At 44.9% G+C, this 20,243-nt stretch overlaps 1 protein-coding gene across 1 annotated transcript in view; it reads left to right on the forward strand.

Annotated features, from left to right (window-relative positions):
- Positions 1–20,243, forward strand: part of macf1b (microtubule actin crosslinking factor 1b) — a 32,727-nt gene that overhangs the window by 10,593 nt on the left and 1,891 nt on the right. The window contains exons 4-40 of the mRNA XM_037075909.1: positions 4,978–5,034; positions 5,332–5,502; positions 6,902–7,068; positions 7,161–7,320; positions 7,420–7,504; positions 7,666–7,910; positions 8,807–8,926; positions 9,062–9,169; positions 9,271–9,489; positions 9,833–10,036; positions 10,118–10,349; positions 10,442–10,668; positions 10,764–10,886; positions 10,973–11,074; positions 11,499–11,600; positions 12,414–12,578; positions 12,719–12,874; positions 13,239–13,436; positions 13,786–13,914; positions 14,022–14,192; positions 14,284–14,439; positions 14,531–14,737; positions 14,843–14,962; positions 15,047–15,216; positions 15,330–15,489; positions 15,754–15,948; positions 16,518–16,643; positions 17,013–17,156; positions 17,258–17,446; positions 17,547–17,661; positions 17,772–17,938; positions 18,066–18,228; positions 18,477–18,631; positions 18,727–18,801; positions 18,928–19,045; positions 19,403–19,560; positions 20,042–20,162. Coding sequence (XP_036931804.1) covers positions 4,978–5,034; positions 5,332–5,502; positions 6,902–7,068; positions 7,161–7,320; positions 7,420–7,504; positions 7,666–7,910; positions 8,807–8,926; positions 9,062–9,169; positions 9,271–9,489; positions 9,833–10,036; positions 10,118–10,349; positions 10,442–10,668; positions 10,764–10,886; positions 10,973–11,074; positions 11,499–11,600; positions 12,414–12,578; positions 12,719–12,874; positions 13,239–13,436; positions 13,786–13,914; positions 14,022–14,192; positions 14,284–14,439; positions 14,531–14,737; positions 14,843–14,962; positions 15,047–15,216; positions 15,330–15,489; positions 15,754–15,948; positions 16,518–16,643; positions 17,013–17,156; positions 17,258–17,446; positions 17,547–17,661; positions 17,772–17,938; positions 18,066–18,228; positions 18,477–18,631; positions 18,727–18,801; positions 18,928–19,045; positions 19,403–19,560; positions 20,042–20,162 — 5,680 coding nt within the window. The remainder of the gene's footprint in view (positions 1–4,977; positions 5,035–5,331; positions 5,503–6,901; positions 7,069–7,160; positions 7,321–7,419; positions 7,505–7,665; positions 7,911–8,806; positions 8,927–9,061; positions 9,170–9,270; positions 9,490–9,832; positions 10,037–10,117; positions 10,350–10,441; positions 10,669–10,763; positions 10,887–10,972; positions 11,075–11,498; positions 11,601–12,413; positions 12,579–12,718; positions 12,875–13,238; positions 13,437–13,785; positions 13,915–14,021; positions 14,193–14,283; positions 14,440–14,530; positions 14,738–14,842; positions 14,963–15,046; positions 15,217–15,329; positions 15,490–15,753; positions 15,949–16,517; positions 16,644–17,012; positions 17,157–17,257; positions 17,447–17,546; positions 17,662–17,771; positions 17,939–18,065; positions 18,229–18,476; positions 18,632–18,726; positions 18,802–18,927; positions 19,046–19,402; positions 19,561–20,041; positions 20,163–20,243) is intronic.

Below are 20,243 nucleotides of genomic sequence, written 5' to 3' on the forward strand. Positions count from 1 at the left end.
CAGGGTGGGTGTGGGTCCCCTTCTTTTGTAGCGTGCACTTCTCTCGCTCGCCATCGAGAGAGGGAATGGGCTGAGGCAGCTGTCACTTAACATGTGAATGTTCCGAGGGCGGCCCAGGGGTCTTTAGAAAACTCTCCTTTTCGAGGCGCCCACCCCCACCCCCCCACACTCATCCCATTTTTCAAGCAGAAGCAGCATGGAGTTTTCTGAGCCACAGTCAGAGCCAGAGGAGGGGCTTTGTTGGGTGAGAAGGGGGAGAGAGTGAGAGAAATGAGCCTGGGGAAGGTAAAGGGGGCACTTTGCCGCCTAGCTGCCTGGTACAGGAGCAACCTGAGCAGCAGCAGCAGCAGCAGTGAGAGCGCTGCCGCCTCGTCGTTGTACGGAACTGGCACAATCTGACCTCCACGTGAAAAACGCTCTTGGCTGGGAACTGTGGGAGTTCAACTGAGCCGTTGGAATACATTGTCTCCATCCGGGCGCACTATCCCATCGGCGGCGTTAACAAGGAAGGAATTCCTCTATCACAGCTCCCACAACAAAGAAGAAAGGGAGAGGAGCAGAGCTGGTGGGAGGAGAAGTGAAGTGAGCGGAGGGGAGGGGAGGGGTGCTCTGTGAGGGGAGAGGAGGACATTGTTTGCCTGTGACTGTGGGCAACGGCAAAGCATGAGTTATCAGGGCATGTGCGAGTGTGTTCAGAAAGTGTGTTTGTATGCGTGGCATGTGGGAATGAGTGGACGTGATTGAGTGTGCGTTGGAGGGAGCATGCGTGTGCGCGAGGAGGCTTCAGTTTGGGATGTTGGAGCTCGGAGGCCGTTCAAAGGATGCTCAAACAAAGCTGGATCTCCTCCCCCCCCACCCTCCTCTTTCTCTTCTTTTTTGAATGGTGATTGAGGACTGGCTGGATTCCTTTACTCATGCTGTTTGGCTCAACTGTGCTTCAGGGTAAGTTTGGTTCACGTAAGCTTCAAACCGCCAAAACTGCCACTAGCTCAGGATTGGCTCAGGGGAGAGTTTGGTCTTGGACTTTGCTGGTCAGTCATTGAGGGAGCCATGTGTCAGTGAATGAGTGGTGTGACTGGAGGATTTTCTTGTCTTAACTGAAAAACACAAGTGCAGCAGGCATTGGGATATCCCATCAGTGTGAATGGATCATTCTGATGTGAGTATATTTTATTTCTTCCTTTCAAACTGCTTATTTAGCTGCTTGGAAAGGATTAACAAAATCGTCAAAATTTTAACAAACCTCAGCAGGCATGGCCTTTTTAAGTCAACCATTAATTCAGCTAATGCCTTGCTGACATTCAGTTATTTTCAGTAGCTGTTGGTTGCATGTTTAGAGGACTGTCTTTGAGCTGAACGTATGACCTTGTACAATATCCACCCTAAAATGTTATGAGTCTCATGGGTGAATGCACAGCTGCCATCCTTGATTAGGGACCACTACCAGGATTACCACTTCAGGACCTCCCTTAACAGAAGCAGACAGGCAGCAGTGACACAACATTATGGGTCTCTAGTTACTGTTGTGATTGATGATTATTGTTCTGCTACTGATTACAAACCCACCCGCACATTGCTTCTTGAGACCTGCGAATGGGTGAATCGAGGCAATTCACAATAGGAACGTTACATTTTTGTGCAGTGTTTTGATATTCGAGGTGTCGCTCAAAACACTTGAATACGCCCATACACGTGTCTGCCATGTTGAGCTCTTAAATATGAATTAGACATAAAAATTGTTTTCTTCCACACACTAATATAAGGATTTCTTTTTTTGATATTTCTTTCGCCATGCAACTGGTAAGCCCCCATACTATGGTTGTAATCGAATTCATCAGGAAATGGACTGCGGTCATGTATCATAAATCACCGTTGAGAGCAGAGAAAGGGTTGGGCTGAATTAAGGGCCATTTCAAAATAGGTTAAGTGATGGGATGGTTAGGTCATCGGCAGTGTGAGTCAAATGGTGGAGTGGTTCTCTGGTTCCCTTTCTAGTATGGTTATACTAGAGAGTAAAGTGGTGCATGTCAGGCATAGCCTTGAAGCATTTTAAGAGGGGTTTCCCGGTTTGCTTTGATAGTAGAAAAATGTAGGTCATTGTGTTGTTATAATCTCTCACATGAGGGCTGAAAGCGGCCTATGAAATGATTTGATCGCCTTAAAAAATTGTGTTGCACATCAGCGTCTGAGTGGACCAGGCTAGCAGACATAGTAAAACCATATATTTTGCATATTTATGTTTAATAGCATCTCCCTGGTAGTGCACCATGTACTCTCTTATGACACTACTCAGCATATCCTCACATACATTGCTGTGAGCTCACTGTAGAGGCAACCGTGTAATTTAGCTAACAGCCACACATGCGGTGCAGTAACCAGACACGGCACACCCTCTCTCTTGAATTGTTAACCCATGTGAACACGGCCACAGGCACTCTCTCTGGCCTCCTCAGGAGACCGCTGGGCAGTGATCTGAGCTAACTGGGTAATCATTGATCGAAAGGCCAGGGCTTTGTCTGGGCACCACTCTCTGATCCGACTGTGTCCTCCCCTGTGGATCCCTTGACTGCATCATCTGCTCTGCAGAGACGTGAATGATGTCAGTAATTACTAACCTAATGCACACGGAGTCAAATCAAACTAGGTCATTGTTTGATTCTCATTTAGTTAAAGGCTGTGATTTAACTGAATGAAAATTTGCTTGATATTTGGGTGACACACAAAGGAGATCTGAGTCGCATATGGGTGGATATTGACAGTAGCACAAGTTCTCTGTGTCTGCAGAGTGTCTTTGTGTCGAACCTCTCGCAACGATAAGAAAGCTGCATATTCAGCATAAATTTGTCTGCCAGCAGCATGACTGTAACATGTTACAGTACCCATGCAGCACTATCAATCTGGCTTGAGGAAAAAAAAAAAGCCTTCTCAGTAGCTTGTGGAGCCAACATCCCAATTTCCCCTTTGGTGACCCATATAGGCCCCCCACAGATCTTTAGTCACCAAGCATGACCTCAGGTGACCTCTGTAATTCTGAATGGACCAGTCCAACCCCACCTCAGAGGGAGGATCCGGCCCTGAGAGGAACCCTCCTTGGGATCTCCTGATGGGCTCACCTCAGCTCCTTTAGACCAAGATAATTACATTCACCTTTAACCCCTCTGTCAAAGCAATGAAGGCACTGAGCTCAGGGGGAAGCAGACAGGCTGACACAGTTTGAAATTGTCACTGCCAATCAGACTCTTTACACTAATCCACTAATTACAGTCAAGCAAGGTGTTGAACACAGTTGGATTCAAAATTGTAGTGGTAAGAGAACAACCGGGGATCCCTCAAGCTCCACTGGGTCATTATTTTGGAAGAGCATTTTATTTTCCCCATAAAAAAAACACCATTTTAAACTGGAAGGTACACTGTTGATTGTTGTTGTCTTCCTAACTACTCCCCCACTTCTCCCGTGCCACTCTGTGTTCCTGCCCCCCCTTCTTATTGTCACCCCAGAGCAATGAAGCGATGTCTGCGTTTTTATGGCTGTCATATTTGATCAGATCCCTAACGGGTTTCCCAGGACTGGTCCAGACTGAGTTAGAGAAAGAGCTGGCTGTCTGCCACCGCCTCTCCGTGCCAGGCTCAGCAGTGGGATCCTCGACAAGCCTGTCACATTGATTTCTAAGCCTGGAATATTTTAGTTGGTGATGTGAGATAGATGGGGAGCATGTGTGTATGTGGTCTCAAGGAAGACAAAAGGGACAGGGAGTATCCAGGCCAAGTATCTCTGCTGTAGTTCCCTCTGGTCTTTCCCTGCCAAGAAAAGGGCAACATTGGCACAGAAATTTAGCAAATAAAGGATGTGAGAGCCTGGTTTAATTTGGTCTCATGGCATTTTCCTGAAATTGTAAACTGTGGCAGGCTGTACTTTGCGACTTTGGAGTTGTGAAATTGTGCTTTTAAAGAAACTAGAGCAGTGGTATATCTTTTGTTGATTTACTCACTTGTTCAATGCATGTTGACCCAGAGCCCCCTTGTCTTATTTTAGGTAGCTGAAGGATCTTCCGCATGCATGGCCGAGGGGCCTTACCTCGCCTATTACCTCACTAGCCTCTGGGCTGAAGGATTATGGGGAACCTTATCAGCCGGCCCAGCTGCCTGGGCCAGAAGTCCAAGCACGTGAGGTCTGACGAGGCCTTCCTGAAAGAGTGCTACCAACGACGACGAGAGTGGCAGCCCCCAGAGCAAAATGGAGAGGCCAAGCCAGAGGTGGACGTCAAAGACAAAGCAAGCGAGGGTGCAAACAAGGATAAAGTGGTGGAGAATGATAAGGAAGCACAGGAGATTGAATACAGTAGAGAGGAGGGATCTCGAACTCCCATTTCAGACAAACCCCTCCGCAGCTCTCCTGCCTCTACAATCAGGAGCACTAGTACTCTTGATAACGCCTGGCATAGCAGCCCTTCTCCGATAAAAACATCGCGAAATGGGACACTAACAAGAAGAACCATGCCTCCAGAGTATGCCAGATCCCCTCTGGCTCACTCGGACAAGAGCGCTGCAGAGAGGAGGGCCAGCTTCCAGAGAAGAGACTCCAGGGAAGGAAGCCCCTGGTCCTGGAAGACTTTAGCATCACGAGAGGTCACAGAGGTGACAGAGGTGACAGAGACAATTGTAACCGAAATTGTGGAAGTGACAGAGTATCCATCCGGACAAAAGGGAGGAGACCCCGTAGTTACCAGGACTGTTAGAGTGCTGAATGGTGCCGCAGAGCAACTTGCTGAGGTTGATAAGAACACCAACTTTTCAAACATGACAAATCTCATCCATCTCCATTTCATTCTGTCCTCTTTTCATCTGAACTTAAAATTCTCATACATTCTCACCTAGACTCTTTCTGCAAAAAGCAGTGTTTTGTCTATGAAATTGTTGTGGTCTTTTAAAAACAGGGATTTCATGAAACGAACAATGTGGACTGTCTTTATTTTGCAGCTCCAAAGCGATGGACACTCAAGCTCAGACCAGGATTCCAGCCTGGATAGATGGAGGGTATGTTTTTACCCTTAACTGTCCAAAGTAAGATCGTTGATTGCTGAGTATGATTTTCATCTCATCAGTGCTGATGCTTTGGGTTTCCCAGGTCATCAATACTGACACTTCGAAGGTCAGGCCAGCCACCAGACCAAAGCATCAGTATTTGATGAGTTGGGCAATCAACAATCAACTATCTTATTATGTACTCTTTTCTTCTTCTGTGTAAACTGCTCATTTTTCACTTGGAATCATCCACCTACAGTATTTCATCCATTCACAGTTTATTTAATACTTGTAATGGTCTTTCTCAAGGGAACAAGATCTGCCTTGGCACTGAGGGATGCGTCAACAGATTCGGAGACATTTCTCCAAAACCTGGACGCTTTGCTCACATGGGTCTGTGAGATAGAGGAGCTCACAGCCAATCAGAAACCCCCATCATCTGAGGTCAAAGTGGTGAAAGCACAGCTCCAAGAACAAAAGGTGTGTTATCACCAACATCACATCACCCCATTTCTTGTTTCAAAGAGCGTCTTTGAAGTACCACAGTATAGGATATGCTACCTATAGAAAGTTGTGCTGAGATCATGGAAAATGCTCAACCACTTCCTTTATGATATAAACTCATTTCTATTCAATGGTGAATGGGTGGCGTTCAAAGCCACAGTGAGCTTTCAGTGAGGCTTTGTGAACATTTCCCGGGGGAATGAGAAAAGCAGGGAAGTGTCTCACCTTTCAGCTGTAATCACATCCATTGTGAGCTCTTTGGATGAGGTGAAACCTGCCTGGATCTTAACAATGTAAGCTTGACACATGAGACATGGCTCTCTGACACAAAGGCAGAAAAAAACAAAAAACAAAAAAAAAACAAGGATTGGGCTTTAATTAATGTCCGTACTTACAGCAATTACTGTAAATACGTACAAAGGCAATTTTCTGCTGTACTCTTTGAACAATTTAGCCTGTATATTTTATCGTCCCATACCTGTATGCAAGGCGATATTTGCCCAATCAAAACAATTCATTTCAACAGAGGCTTTTTTGACCATATAAAAACAACACATAACTAGCTGTAAGCAGTGATGTGCAGTACAGTTTACTTAAAACCAACCTCACTAACACACAATACATGGCTTAATAACAACAACAAGAGTATAAAACTCTGCTCAATATCTGTCAAGTAGACAAAACAGTTGTCTTGCATTAGTTAGCCTGGCAGCTACAAATTACATGTCTTTTTCAACCCTTTTTCTGACTTGCTGCTGGTTTAAGTCAATGCATGTCCAGACAACATGGTATGGTAGAATTGTCTATATGAACATTTCTTTAGCCCGACATTGTTGGAACAGAGTGGCTAATATTGCTGTAGCGAGAGCAACAAGTTAGCCACCTGCTGAGTGAGATGTCTTGTTTGTCTGTTGACCCAATTTCGAAAAAATGGGTCAACAGACAAACAAGACTGTCCAAAAACATTCCAACACAACTGATTTATTTCCGGGACAGGGAGTAAATATCCCTATTGTCTTGTTCTTGGCTTGTTGTCATTACCTGCCTGGCATTAGCACAGTTTGAATGCTATCGAAGGAGGAAAGAAAATGTAATACAGACGTGCTAAGGGAATTTCAAATCGAAGATGCATTGTAAAAATGATCACATTGACTGAGGTCTTCACTTTGCACTGACAACATCGGATCGTGGATCATTGACTCAATATATTGATCTGGACTGATAGATAATTATACCGCTAGGTGCCCTGCTCTGATGAAAAAGGAAATTGATCCAGTTGTCTTTGCAACAGTAGCGCCAACAGTACCTCTTGGAAAGACGGACTGAAAAGTTGATTGTTTCCACTTTGAATATAGCTTTGTTTGTTCTTTCACAGCTGTTGCAGCGCCTCCTAACAGACCGTAGGCGCAGTATGGACTCTATGATGCTGGAGGGTCCTCGGCTGGTGGAGGCCCACCCAGGAGAGGAGGGGGAGCAGGCAGAGGTCAAGCTCTCCACTCTCAAACAGAAGTGGGAGGCCTTACAGCGAGAAGCAGAGCAAAGGTCAGCTACTGTCACTGGCAGTGTCACACTGTCATTTGGCAAGGCTTCCCTCATGATACGTATCTTAATCACTGACATTTTGTCGGTCATAGGAGAGCGAGTCTGGAGCTCATTCTGCCCAGGGCACAGCTCTTCCAGGAAGGAGTCGACAGCTTGCAGCAATGGCTCATATCTGTGGAACAGACCCTAGCTGAACTCCGAAACGCAGAGCGAGTGATGCTGCATCTCTCAGAGGCCACAGAAAGGGCCAAGGTTGGATATCTATCATGCGTGATTCAAGGAAATAGTGAATGTGCATCATGCTGTTTGAGTATGGGATTATATTTTTGACATTTATCTGTTTTCTTTTAGGCTGTTGTTGAAGAGATTCAAGTCAAAACTGCTGACCTAGGGAAAATACAGAAGTCAGGACATGATCTGATTGAGGCAATTTCAGGTAATGCTCTCTTCCTATGATACAGCTGATGGCATTGTATAGTCACTGAGGTTGGATAAATAATTTACATGATGTACACGTATACTAATATTTTCCTCTTAATCAGTCTTGCCATCTGACTTCTGATTAACTCAATACTTGTTAACCATCTTTTGTTTCAGAGGATGAAGCCCAGCAGGTACAGGAGAAGATGGATGCTCTTCGTATCCGCTGCTCCGTGCTGAGCCTGAGCAGTCTGGACGTGCTGCAGAGGCTGGAGCAGGCCCTGGAGGCCTCCAGTCGCTGCACGTCCAGCCAGGAGGACCTCCACCTGTGGCTGGGCCGCATCGAGAGGGAGCTCCTGGGAGCTGCAGGAGCACAGACGCACGCTGGAGACGCAGTTCTATGTGCAGCTGAGAGACAGAGGGTAATATACCACACAGTCCAACAGTGGACCAGTCAGACACTGTAGCAGTGGCTGGCTTTACTATTTTCAATGAAAAGAAGTGAAGTCCTACTTGAGTTCATGACTTATAAGTTGTTATCATTTCATCATGCACCTTATTTTAGGCTAACGGCTAACCTCTTATTTCAAAGTCAGCACTGTGCTTTAGCAAGTTACCATTAGCCTGAATGGAACCTGAAACATTAGTGGATGTTCAACGCGAAAGAGAGGGTGTAAATAACAATAGGCCTATGCTGTGACAACAAAGGTTGATGATACTTGTTAGATATTTTCAGCTTTTCAACGGAATCATTAAATTTGGCAGAACATGTCCTTGGATATAACTTTGCAGTGTTAGCTTAATAGCCTGCTATAGCATAGCAAACAATGTTTAATTTGCTGACCACACTTGTGAGCAGTACATTTTTGTGGAACCCTAACCCTAACCCTAACATGCTAGCTTCATACAGCTAACTACCTATCTTACCAGCTAGCTAACGTTTAAACTTTGTGGATTTAGCAAAGCTACTCAGGATATGTTTACAATAATTAATCTTAATTCTTCAATTCTTTTCATTCCTGTTTTGATTTTGTAGTATCTTATAACATTTCTCATGACTTGTTTTGTGTGTTTGCCGTTCTTATTGACACTTTTACTGCACAGAGTTCAGTGTACAAGAACTGCCTTTGAACACTAAGCCATAATTTGCGTACCCATATTATTTGCTCGAATTTGAATTCTGATCTTATTTTATAATACAGACTCACACTGCTGCCAGTATGCGCTGCCAAGCGGCTTTCCATTTCAGATATATTAGTATAATATTTTAATTATGCCGTCGATAATGCCAGGCTAACATGCAATATGTTCTCATCAGCTGGAACAGGCGGTGGTGAAGGAGATGGCTTGGTTCAGAGACACAGCGCTGAGTCTGGAAAAGCTGAGAACCATTCATCTAGATCCAGAGCTGATAGCAGAACTACTCTACGAGCAGAAGGTCAGGGCATTATACAAATATAACTGACTGACTGATAAACATTTTCCTACTTTGAAAAAAGACCATTGCCATGTGACCATGTGACTTCTGAAACTTTGGTGGTAGTTTTGATTTGATTTATTATCTCCTGAGCAGATTTTGGCAGTGGAGATTCTGCAGCACAGGTTCAACATTGAGAAGATGGTGAAGATCGCTGAAATCTTGCTGACATACAGTGATGTAGGAGAAACAGGAGATTTGAGGGTATTCTCCACATTTCATTTAATGCAGCTACATCACTGACAAAGTTTCAATTTAAAAGCGTGTTTCAAATTTCTGTGTTTTGCCGTCACCCCTCCATGCAGACCCCCTTAGAGGCCTTACAGGAACAATGCAACACCACCTCAGCCACCAATTCCCATGTGGTCCTGCAGCTCGAGCACGCTCAGTCGCTTCTTCTCCAGTTCTCGGAGGGCCTCACTGAGGTTTCGCCCTGGCTTGAGGAAACTCGAACCCTAATTGGCCAGCTCTCCCTGAGCACAATTAGCTACGAGGCATTTCGGGAACAACAGGACCTCTTACAGGTAGAAGAAACCTGCCTCTCCACATTTGAGTGCCAGCTTTTTCCTCTTTTTTTATCACCCCTTTTTTGTCCTGTTTAACAAAGAAGTCCTTTTATGCTTCAAATTTTCTTTTGGCTAAATGAGCTGTTCTGTTCAAGTACAGTTCATTGTATGTGTGCACTGCAATCTACTTCCTAACGGGGTTCATTTTCACCATAATGGCATATCAGATTTGTCAGGTATGCCATGAAAAGTGAGACAGTGTGATTTCTGTTCACATTTCTCCATGTGTTTTAGGGATTAAACTAGAATTGGGTTCTTTCTGAACAAAGTCTGCTCTTCTTTTTACATCTCTTCTGTTAAGGGTCTGAGGGAGTCGATAGCAGAGCACCGACCCTTAATCGCACGCTTATGCTCCGTGGCAAAACGCCTGTCAGAACTAAACCCCGTTCAAGGGGACGAGTTCTGTCGAAAGGCGACAGAGGCCGAGGAGCAGCACAGGGCCATCAGAGACCGGGTCAGAGAGACTGCCAGTCTGCTCGAGGAGTCTTTGCCTCGATTCACGCAGGTAAGAATGCTCGGATGACGTCAAATTGATATAAACAGCCCTGCGCCCGCAATCACAAATACACACGTCATGTACTTACAGCTGAATGAGAGGATGACCCTCATCAGAGAGAGTCTTGGCCGCCTCCGCAGTCGCATACAGACCCCCAGCTCCCTTCAAGGCCTCACCCCGAGGATCCAGGAGCAGCTGCAAGACAACAAGCTCACCCTGTCTGAGCTGTCCAAGCTGGAGCTGGGCCTCAACAGTGTCAAGACACAGGCAGATGAGCTGCTGGCCAACACTCAGGCAGCTGGTGATGGATCCGTCGGCACAGGTAATGTGATCGTGTTCGTGTACAACTTTACAACCTGGTTTGCATGGGGTAAATTTCTAAGCATTATCCCTATTACATCCCTGCGATCGTAGCAATCCAGGAGCGAGTGTCCGGCCTGTCCCAGATGTGGGATGAGACGCACACTGAAGCGCAGGAGAGGGAAGGTTGGCTGCTCAAACTCTTGGATCTGGCTTTGAAGTTCTGGAGTGATGTCAGCGATGTCACGGCTGCTCTCAGTGAGGCTCAGCAGGCAGTTTTAGATCTTAATGCCAGCCGGACGGACTCCGAAACAATTCGCCAGAGCCTTGAAACCATGCAGGTTTGTCTGGAAGCTCTTAAAGCAATCACGTAGAAGAAACCCACATTGTAACATATAAGACACTATGTAACTGTTTCCATCCTTTCAACTTATAGACTCTGAGGGAGGATATTGACAGTTTACAGGGAGATCTGGACACGCTTGGCGTTTTGGGAATGGATCTGATGTCTGCATGTGGAGATACAGACAAACCAGATGTCACAAAGAGCCTTGATGAAGTAAGAAATGAATCTGAATAAAATCATTTTTAACTCATGATGGTTTGTTGATTAACTCAACACCTTGTCTTCTCGCTGTCTTTAAGCTCTATTGCACATGGAACAACTTGAGCAAACTGTGGAACGATTGTCACAAAAAGCTGGAGGAGTCCCTGCAGATGGCACTGCATTATCAAGACACCATGCAGGTGCGTGCCCGTATGCATTCCCACATACTAACAAATGTGTCGCGGTCAGTATCCAAGCATAAACAGGATCCTTGGCCACCACTGCCTGACTCAAGCAGCGAGGCATCCTGCCAAACACAAAGCTGGTCTTGTGTTGCAGTAGTACAATTCAGACTCTTACTCCCTGCAGCCTCACTTCTGAGTGACTGACAGATTGTGTGGTCCTCTGCCAAAGGCAATGAGTTTAATGATGCAAACTGAATCAAAAGAACTATTTGAAATGAAGCCATTTGTGTAAACCAACAGAGAATCGTGTTTGGCTATTGGAAACAACATTTATTCAATGTCAAATCACACAACATGGCAGCAGTTCAAGGCTGAATGATTGTAAAGTATGTAATTCATTTTGCTTTAATTCTCACTGTGACTATTGTTTTGCTTAAAGGGTCTTTTTGAGTGGTTGAAGTCAGCTGAGCTGAGGTCTACTGAAGAGTTCATGGTGGGAACTGACCTGGGATCAGTCAAAGAGCAGCTATGTGATCTCAAGGTAAGTTCATATGCTTCACCACCTGTGATAAAAGTGTTCTCGATGAACATGTTTTGTCTCATATTGCAAAGAAACTTATGGTGCAAGCAGGTCGACTAGTGATCGAAAGGTCGCTAGTTCAAATCCCGGCTCAGGGCAAGGCTGAGCTGCATGTCGAAGTGTCTTTGAGCAAGATACTGAACCCCACATTGCTCATCAGTGAGGGCCCTGCGATGAGCTGGCGACTTATCCAGGGAGTACCCTGCCCTCGCCCTGAGACAAGGCTGGGATTGGCTCCAGCAGCAACACCCCGCGACCCCATGGAAAGGGATAAGCGGTTACGGACAATGACATGACATGACATGACTTATGGTGCATTACATTGCTAGTCGGTATTTCATAGTCAGTATTCCCGACTTCCAATCCAAAGGTGCTGCATTGCATCTGCTTGGAAAACCATGGACACTCATTTCAAACGGGTGTTTGAATGGAAAGTCTGCAAACTTCTTAAGTAAAATGATATAACCTAACATATACTCTCTAAGACTTCTATTGAGTGCAGATCAACTGAATGAAAGTAACAATGACAAATTTGTATTTACTGCACATTTCAAAAACAAGCATTATATAAATGAAAAATTATGTAAAAAAGTAACTGTGTACCATGTGCGCTATACTGCTGTGATGTCATGTTAGTGAAGTTGTGCTACGAGTTTCCAAATTGAAATTCTGACTTAGATGACCATTTCCATTGCACCATTAAATCCTCCATCTTTGTTGATTATGGAGGCCTATGAGGCTAAACATATAATCTGTCTTTATTCTTGTCTTCAGGAGTTTAAGCGAGAACTCTACCAGAAGAAAATTGAGATCGAAAGCATGAACCATCGCTTTGTGTGCCGGCTATCTCCAGGCTCGGAGCGTCCGGGCTCCGTCTCACCGCTGTGTGACTTCAGACAGCGCTGGGACAGCCTGGAAGCAGAGACTGTCGGCAGACAGGTGAGAATATGCAGAGGGCAATATCTTATTATAGTGTGAAGTAGAAATTACATCTAGCAGGAAAATAAAAAATGCTGATAAAAACAAAATGAATAAATAAAGATATACATTTAACTTTTTTTTTCCTGTTCTGCCATCAGCATCAGCTGGAGTGTGCTCTGCTGGGTCTGGGTCAGTTCCAGAACACACTGGATGAGCTTCACACATGGCTCTCCCGAACTGCTGAACAACTGCAGGGCAGTCAGCCAATCAGCATTGACCTGCAGGCCTGTGAAATCGAGCTGGCCAAACACAAGGTTGGTCATGGCTAAAATAAAGCAACTTTATACAGCTACACTGTAATAGGGAGGCTGTAGTGTGATTGGGCTCCTTCAGGCTTTCTAACACTGTTTCAGAGAGCTGTGTTAGAAAGATAAGATGCAAGATAACATTGAACACTTAGCCTTGAATGAATAACACACTCTGTTCACCATTGTGTCCACCTGTGTCTGTTCCTTGTGTATTCATTTGGTTCATTTATACTTTACCAACCTTGCTTTCCAGTCACAATTAGAAAACACACAGAGCCCCCAAAAGCATCTCTAAGCAACACATTTGAATCAAAACAGTTACTTATACCGTGATAAATCTCCAAACTCTACTGGTCCTTTTCTCTCCAAGGTCTTGCGAAATGACGTCATGTCCCACGTACGCACGATGGAGTCCCTGAACAAGGCTGGCAGGGGGCTGCTGGAGGTCGGGACCGTGGACAGCCCGCATGGTCTGCAGTCTCGGCTGGAGCAGCTCAATGAAAGCTGGGAGTTTGTCCGCTGTGAGACTGAGCGCAGGCAGCTGGAGTTAGAGAACAGACTGAGTCAGGTGAACAGAGACAGACATCAATTATTTTGTCAGAGTTGCAACAAAAGTAGAGGAGAGGAATTGTTAACTACAGCATTTTCTCACCTATATGGAATTTTGTGCTTCATTATGGAGATATTGTGGCGCCCTCTTGTGGTTATGTTGTAAAGGTGAACATAAAATTGTGAAATCTCTTGGCTTTTATTGTCATGAAGTAAGGCTTTTTAGTAAGGCTGTTTTAATGTTTCAACAAAATAGAACACAAAGGTTTATGGCAACTGATGATAGAAGATGAAAATTAAGCCATAACTAACTGACGTGCACATCACCATAGGGGACCTTTGCATTTATTCTGTTGCTTTTGCTGCAGGTTCAAGATGTCACAATGGAGATTCAAGATCTTCTACAGTGGCTGGATAACACAGACATGAGACTGTCCTCCTCTAAAACCATGTGGAGTATGCCGGACTCTGCCAGTGAAAGGCTCAATGCACACTTGGTAAAATGGACCAGACATTTAACAGTCGAAAGAGAGCGAACTTAAAAGTATGTAACCAAGTAATTCCATGAAGGCTGACTTTTCTTTTTTCTTCTCACCCACATCAGGAGTTGTGTGCTGAGATGGAGTCAAAGTTCCACACCTACACAGATGTGAGGAATGCCATCCACAGGATGCTGGAGAGCAGCGACGTCATGCGGGGATCGAGCACCGAACACAGCTTGTCTATTCTTGAGCAGAAATGGGCGTCCGTTTACAGCAAAATCCAGGAGCGAAAGGTTGTTTGACCCTCCATAGTCATGCGTCACCCTGTTGATTCATCTTTAGTGAAGTGCGTGATTATATCTGAGTGTTGTGGTCTTCCCGCAGGCAAAACTCACAGAAGGCCTGAGTCTGGCCAAGGACTTCCACAGCACCGTCCAGGAGCTTCTCACCAAGATGAGCAAGTGTGAGGAGTCTGTCGGGCTTCTTCCTGCGCCCAGCTTTGTACTGGACACTGTTTGTACTCAACTGCAGGAACACAGAGTAGGTTCCCCTTACACTGTCAGCCTCACATCCAGACTTACATGCACATTTGGTAGTTTGGGGTTTAGAAATACATTTTTTTTCTGCACAGACGCTGCTGAATGAGGTGAACGGTCACAGTGAGAAGAAGAGCACGGTGGAGAACACGGCCCGCAGGCTAACGGAGATGAGCAGGAAGGAAGACTGTGATGTCATCCATAACCTCATCATGACCGTGCAGGATCGCTTTAAAAAGCTCCAGCAGCGCGTATCAGAGAGAGGGAGGAAGCTGGAGGAGGCTAAAAAGGGTGCCAAACAGGTACACACAGCTACATCAGCTGCAATAAAAATGGATGACCTTCAACAGCTTTCTCAAACTAAACATGCAGTTTTGTATAATATCTCTTGATTGCTCATATTTCAGTTTAACGAATCATGGCGCCTGTTGCTGGACTGGATGACGGAGGTGGAACAGACTCTAGACACACATAAAGAGATTGCCGTGTCCCACGAGGAAATCAAACAACAGCTGACCGAACAGAAGGTGCAGTAGGCTGACAGCGAAAACAGCTTTCCTCACAGCTATATGTAAATGAATTGACTAACTGATCCCCTAATTAATTATCAGGAGTTCCAGAAACTGCTGCGATCGAAGCGGCCCATGTATGAAGCCACATCGAAGAACGGACGCAACCTTCACGAGAGAGCTCAAACCGGCCGTGACAGACAGCATCTGGAAAATCAGATGGCTGAACTCAAAGACACGTGGGACACCATCAGCGGCAAGTCCATGGAGAGGTATGATACAGTCGATAGGGACAGGGTTCAAATTTATTCCAAGCATTAAAGAAAAAAAAAAGGTCCTGAGCTTGGAAATGCACCCACTTTGTTTCTGGTTTGCTCTTCCTCAGGCAACACAAGCTGGAGGAAGCGCTGCTCTTCTCAGGCAGGTTCACTGATGCTCTCCAGGCCCTGAACGACTGGCTGTACCGAGCGGAGCCCCAGCTGGCAGAGGACGTCCCTGTTTGTGGAGACAAAGACATAGTACACAACCTGATAGACAAACACAAGGTACAACACATATCACACAGTTTAATGTGTCGCAACAAAGATCCACACTGTTTAAGAAATCAAAACTGCTGCAGTAGAAACACAGAGGTTGTGACTGAGTCTGCTCTGATGTGATGACACTGATTTTACCTGTACTCTGGTAATAATTCCTAGATGTCAAATTACCCGGAATAAGACTTTTGATACTATATTTTGTGCCAGTTTCCTCACATTTCTGTCTTCCAGTGAAAGTGCAATTTCTCAACAGCTTTTCTTTTGTCTCAGGCCTTCCAAAAGGAGTTAGGGAAGCGAGCCGGATGCATTAGGACCCTGAAGCGCTCTGTGAGGGACCTGACCAGGAGCAGCACAGCTGACGCTCACTGGCTGCAGGAGCAGATGGACGAGCTGGAGGGCCGCTGGGAGGCCGTGTGCAAACTGTCAGTCAGCAAGCAAGACAGGCTGGAGGCTGCACTTCAGCAGGTAGCTCTCACAAATAATAAATGAGCTTTAAAGGCCACACAATGCAGGCACAAGCCCAATTTTTTTCATATGATAAAGGATTTTCAGATTTAGGGCTGTTTTGATTCCGTAAGATGCCAGATTTTTAAAAGCAGCTTTGTCAATATGAGTTTGTTTGTTCACTCATACTCAGTAGTATTACCTGGTAAATATGTCAAAACCACATTTTAATCCCATATTCTGAAGGTTTTACAGATGGGTTTGTTCATATATCATTCATGGTCCTGATTTTAACATTTTATTCCTACAAAAATATGGATACAAAGACATATCCAAAATTCAAGAAATACCTTATATGTCAAAAAATGTAAAGAAAGATTTGTCCATTGTTCAGATATCTGCTCTTGAAATGTATGCAAATGAATGCATTATTTCTTTAAGATAATGCCTCATTCCATATTTGAAAATGCTATTCAAATCGTAACCTGATCCATATATATTGGGTACTGTTGTGTTGTAGGTACAGTATGCAAACTTTAAACTGCTCTGACAGTTACACTTGTCTTAATCGTTGTCTTTGTTCCTGTTAGGCTGAGAAGTTCGATGGCCTTGTCCACACTTTCATGGAGCGCCTTGCTGAGGCAGAGAGGGTACTGAAATACGGGGCGATACCAGAGGACGAGGAGGGTTTGCTTGCTTTCCGCAAACAACACAAGGTCAGCATTACATGATATTTTACCACCCCCTATACAGACATATATCCCTTCTTGTCTGGAACTGGGGAGGTCAAAGGTCAGGGTCTTCTACAGAACAACAAGTTAGTGCTGATAAAGATTTAGTTAAGCTGGGGGGATATTTGCTTGGGGGATATTTGCTTGAACCTTTTCAACTGGGTGAAGGACAGATAGTCAGACCGGAAGTTAGAACCGTTTTGTGTAACCACTTTTAAAACAAGAAATCAACACTGAATTCATCAATTGACATGAATAAAAACGTAAAAAAAATAAAATAAAAATGACTCATTCATCCTTCATGACAATATGTGTTTTAATGGATATAAATCCTTTTTTTCTGCCTCTCTTAAGGAATCGATGGATGCTTTACAGACCCAGGCGGTGGAGTTACAGAACATCCATTGTCTGGGTGAGGAGATCCTGGCCTCCTGTCACCCAGACTCCATAATCACCTTAAAATCTTGGATCAGTGTCACCAAGACTCGCTATGAGGAGGTGCGTGTCTACATGATGTGCACAAGCAAATTACAGTTTTCCAAAAGGGATTGAATACGAGATTAATAAATTCATTTTGGCATTATTTCTTTGTGAATTAGGTTCAGACCTGGGCTCAGCAGCAGGGCCAGAAGATCGATGCCAGTTTGGCAGCACTGGAGGAAGAGAGAGAGGAAGTCCAGAGGCTACTGGACTGGATCTCCTCAGCGGAGGAAGCCCTCAGCCTCAGAGACCAGGAGCCTCCGGTTGAGTCTACAGAGCAGAACCAAGAGCTCATCGCACAGCACATCGTACGCCTTTTCTCTCTTCTACGAGCTTTACCATCGTACCATCTTACGTTAGAGCTGACCATGTACAGATCACAGAGTATCTTTTTTCCCTCCTCTGCAGGTATTCATGGAGGAGTTGAAAAAAAAGTTTCCAGAGGTTGAAAATGCCACAAAGTCCTGCAAACACAAGAGCGTCGCCAAACAGCAGGTTTCCCCGAGCAAGCGACCATTCACAAGTAAGCCACCATGAAACACAGCTTTTATCAGTCATTATTGTTATTCAAGAACTGCAGAAATGAGTTGTCCGAGCTGATTCCAGCCTCTGTGTCGCTGTTTCTCCATCCAGAGAGGAGGAGCGCTCTGAAGCTGCAGCCGGCTGTACCCATTCCCCTGGAGCACCTCGACCCCCAGACCCCAGAGCTCAGTCAGCTGGTCAGTCAGTGGCAGAAACTTTGGCTCCTGGCTGTGGCGAGACAAAAACATCTGGAACAACACCAGCAGGCGCTCAAAGAGGTTATTGTACACACATCAGAGCTGTCCATTGTAGTCATTTGAGTGTGTTTTGTAAGACATTAAGCAAACTTCATTACCTAACGTAATAACCAACATAGACGTTGTGTTGTTTTCATTTGCCGAACAGATGGAAGAATTCGCAAACTTCGACTTCAATATTTGGCGAAAGCGTTACATGCAGTGGATCAGTCATATGAAGTCACGGATCTTAGATGTGTTCCGCAGCATCGACCGAGACCAGGACGGACGCATCAGCCAGAGGGAGTTCATTGATTATGTCCTTGCCTCCAGTAAGAGCCGTTTGTCATAAATCAGCTCAGTGTTTAGACCCATCTGTCACTCAAATCTCACCCTTTTACCATTATTTAAAATAAACTAATCTGTTTCACACTCCTCTAAACTGTCTTCTAAACTGTTTTAATGACAATACCTCCATTACTTCCCCATATATACTTATTTAAACAACAGGTGCTTTTTCATATCTGTTTAATTAAGTTAACACACGTAAATGACTTGGCTTCACACCTCTCCGCTGTAGAATTTCCCACCAACTCTCTGGAGATGAACGCGGTGGCGAACATCTTCGACATGAACAGCGACGGCTTCATCGACTACTACGAGTTTGTGAGCGCGCTCCACCCGAGCAGAGATCCCTACAGGAAAGCTCTGGACGCAGATCAGATCAATGAAGAGGTACGGGCATCGTGTGCACGACAAAACACACATGAATGCAGCTTGATTTTCCCCCCTGACACTCACTCAGACACTCGTTACTTCGTCTCCTTCAGGTGAGTCGACAGGTATCACAGTGTAACTGTCCCAAGAGGTTCCAAGTGGAGCAAATCAGTGCCAATAGATACAGGGTGAGTCATACTTACAAAGAATAAAAAAATGCCAATGCAGCTGTTACATCTAGTCCTCTGATTTCAAATGGCCACCCAGGAAAAAAAAACACACTTTGCATTATGTTTCTTGTCTTCTTGCTGCAGTTTGGGGATTCCCAGCAGTTGCGGATGGTTCGTATCCTTCGCAGCACGTTGATGGTCCGGGTGGGAGGAGGCTGGACTGCTTTAGACGAGTTCCTGGTCAAGAATGATCCCTGCAGAGGTCAGTAACTGCAGTAGTCTTCACCTCCTGTAAACTATTTATTCTTTACAAGACAGGGCACACTTTTCAAGTTGTTATTTATTGTAGTATGACCAGTCCTTAGCACCTGGTATGACCAACAGTGACACGTCCTGTTGACATGTATGTATGTGTTGAATTTTAGTTTCTACTGTGTCTTTGGTGCCAGATTATTCTACTGTTGTCAGATATTGTATGTGTGCATTTTTGTGAATATTGTTTTTATACTGACATATTGGCAATCTTGCTTCAGTTATCCATGTAGACGGTGTCTGCTGGCTGCCATAGATGACCCCTTTTTACATATTAACTTAAATTCACCTGCCGTGTCACCAACAGTGAAAGGCCGGACCAACCTGAAGATCAAGGAGAAGTACTTGTCTCCCGCTGGAAGCTCTGCTAAGGGTTTGACCGTCAGCAGGTCCAACTCCAGCCTCAGCCTCTACAGCAGTGCCTCCGCCCCCACCAGCCCCATGACGCGCAAGGCAAGTCAAAAGGTGTGTGCTGTTACAGCTGGCAACATCTATTATTTATTTTTATTCTTTTGTCCCTTTGTTTCTTTGAATTCATTTTTTTTCTGTATCAAATTAAATCAAATGAAATTCCTTATCAAAATAAATAAAACAACAATAGTTTTGGGACGTTGTTGTCATAACCACAAGCACACTATCCCAGAGATTTTTGGAGTGGGAGGAGAGCTCCCGGTCCTGAGGAAGCTCAGTGAGTGGAAGTGATTAAAATATTCCAGTTATTACATTAGTTATCACAAGAAGGTCACACAGAATGGTCTGTGATTTGGTTAAAGAGTTAAGAGATCCGGTAGTTTCTGAGTATTTTATTCGAGAGTCAGAAGTTTATCAATGCCTCGGGATAGCCCTCTCTGTAAGTATTCGCTGAAGTTATGTCATACAAGAAAATTAGGCCTAGTCTTAACATGAAGACATCATACTCTAATCAGTCTCACGTGTCTTGCTTTAGGCTCTACTCCGCAGAAGTTTCTCAGGTGACCGCTGCATCCGTCCCAGGAGCTCCATCGCTGCTTTGGGGTCTGATCTACAGTTTGTCACGACAGGCGAGGACAATTCTCCCTCGCCATCAGGTCAGCCAATCTGCTTATTTATTTAGAAGGAAATCTGCCTCCTCATGCATCATAGAAAATGATGTTTTTCACTGCATTCAC

Source organism: Acanthopagrus latus, chromosome 17 (genome assembly GCF_904848185.1).
Source record: "Acanthopagrus latus isolate v.2019 chromosome 17, fAcaLat1.1, whole genome shotgun sequence".
In the NCBI taxonomy this organism is placed as follows: Eukaryota; Metazoa; Chordata; class Actinopteri; order Spariformes; family Sparidae; genus Acanthopagrus; species Acanthopagrus latus.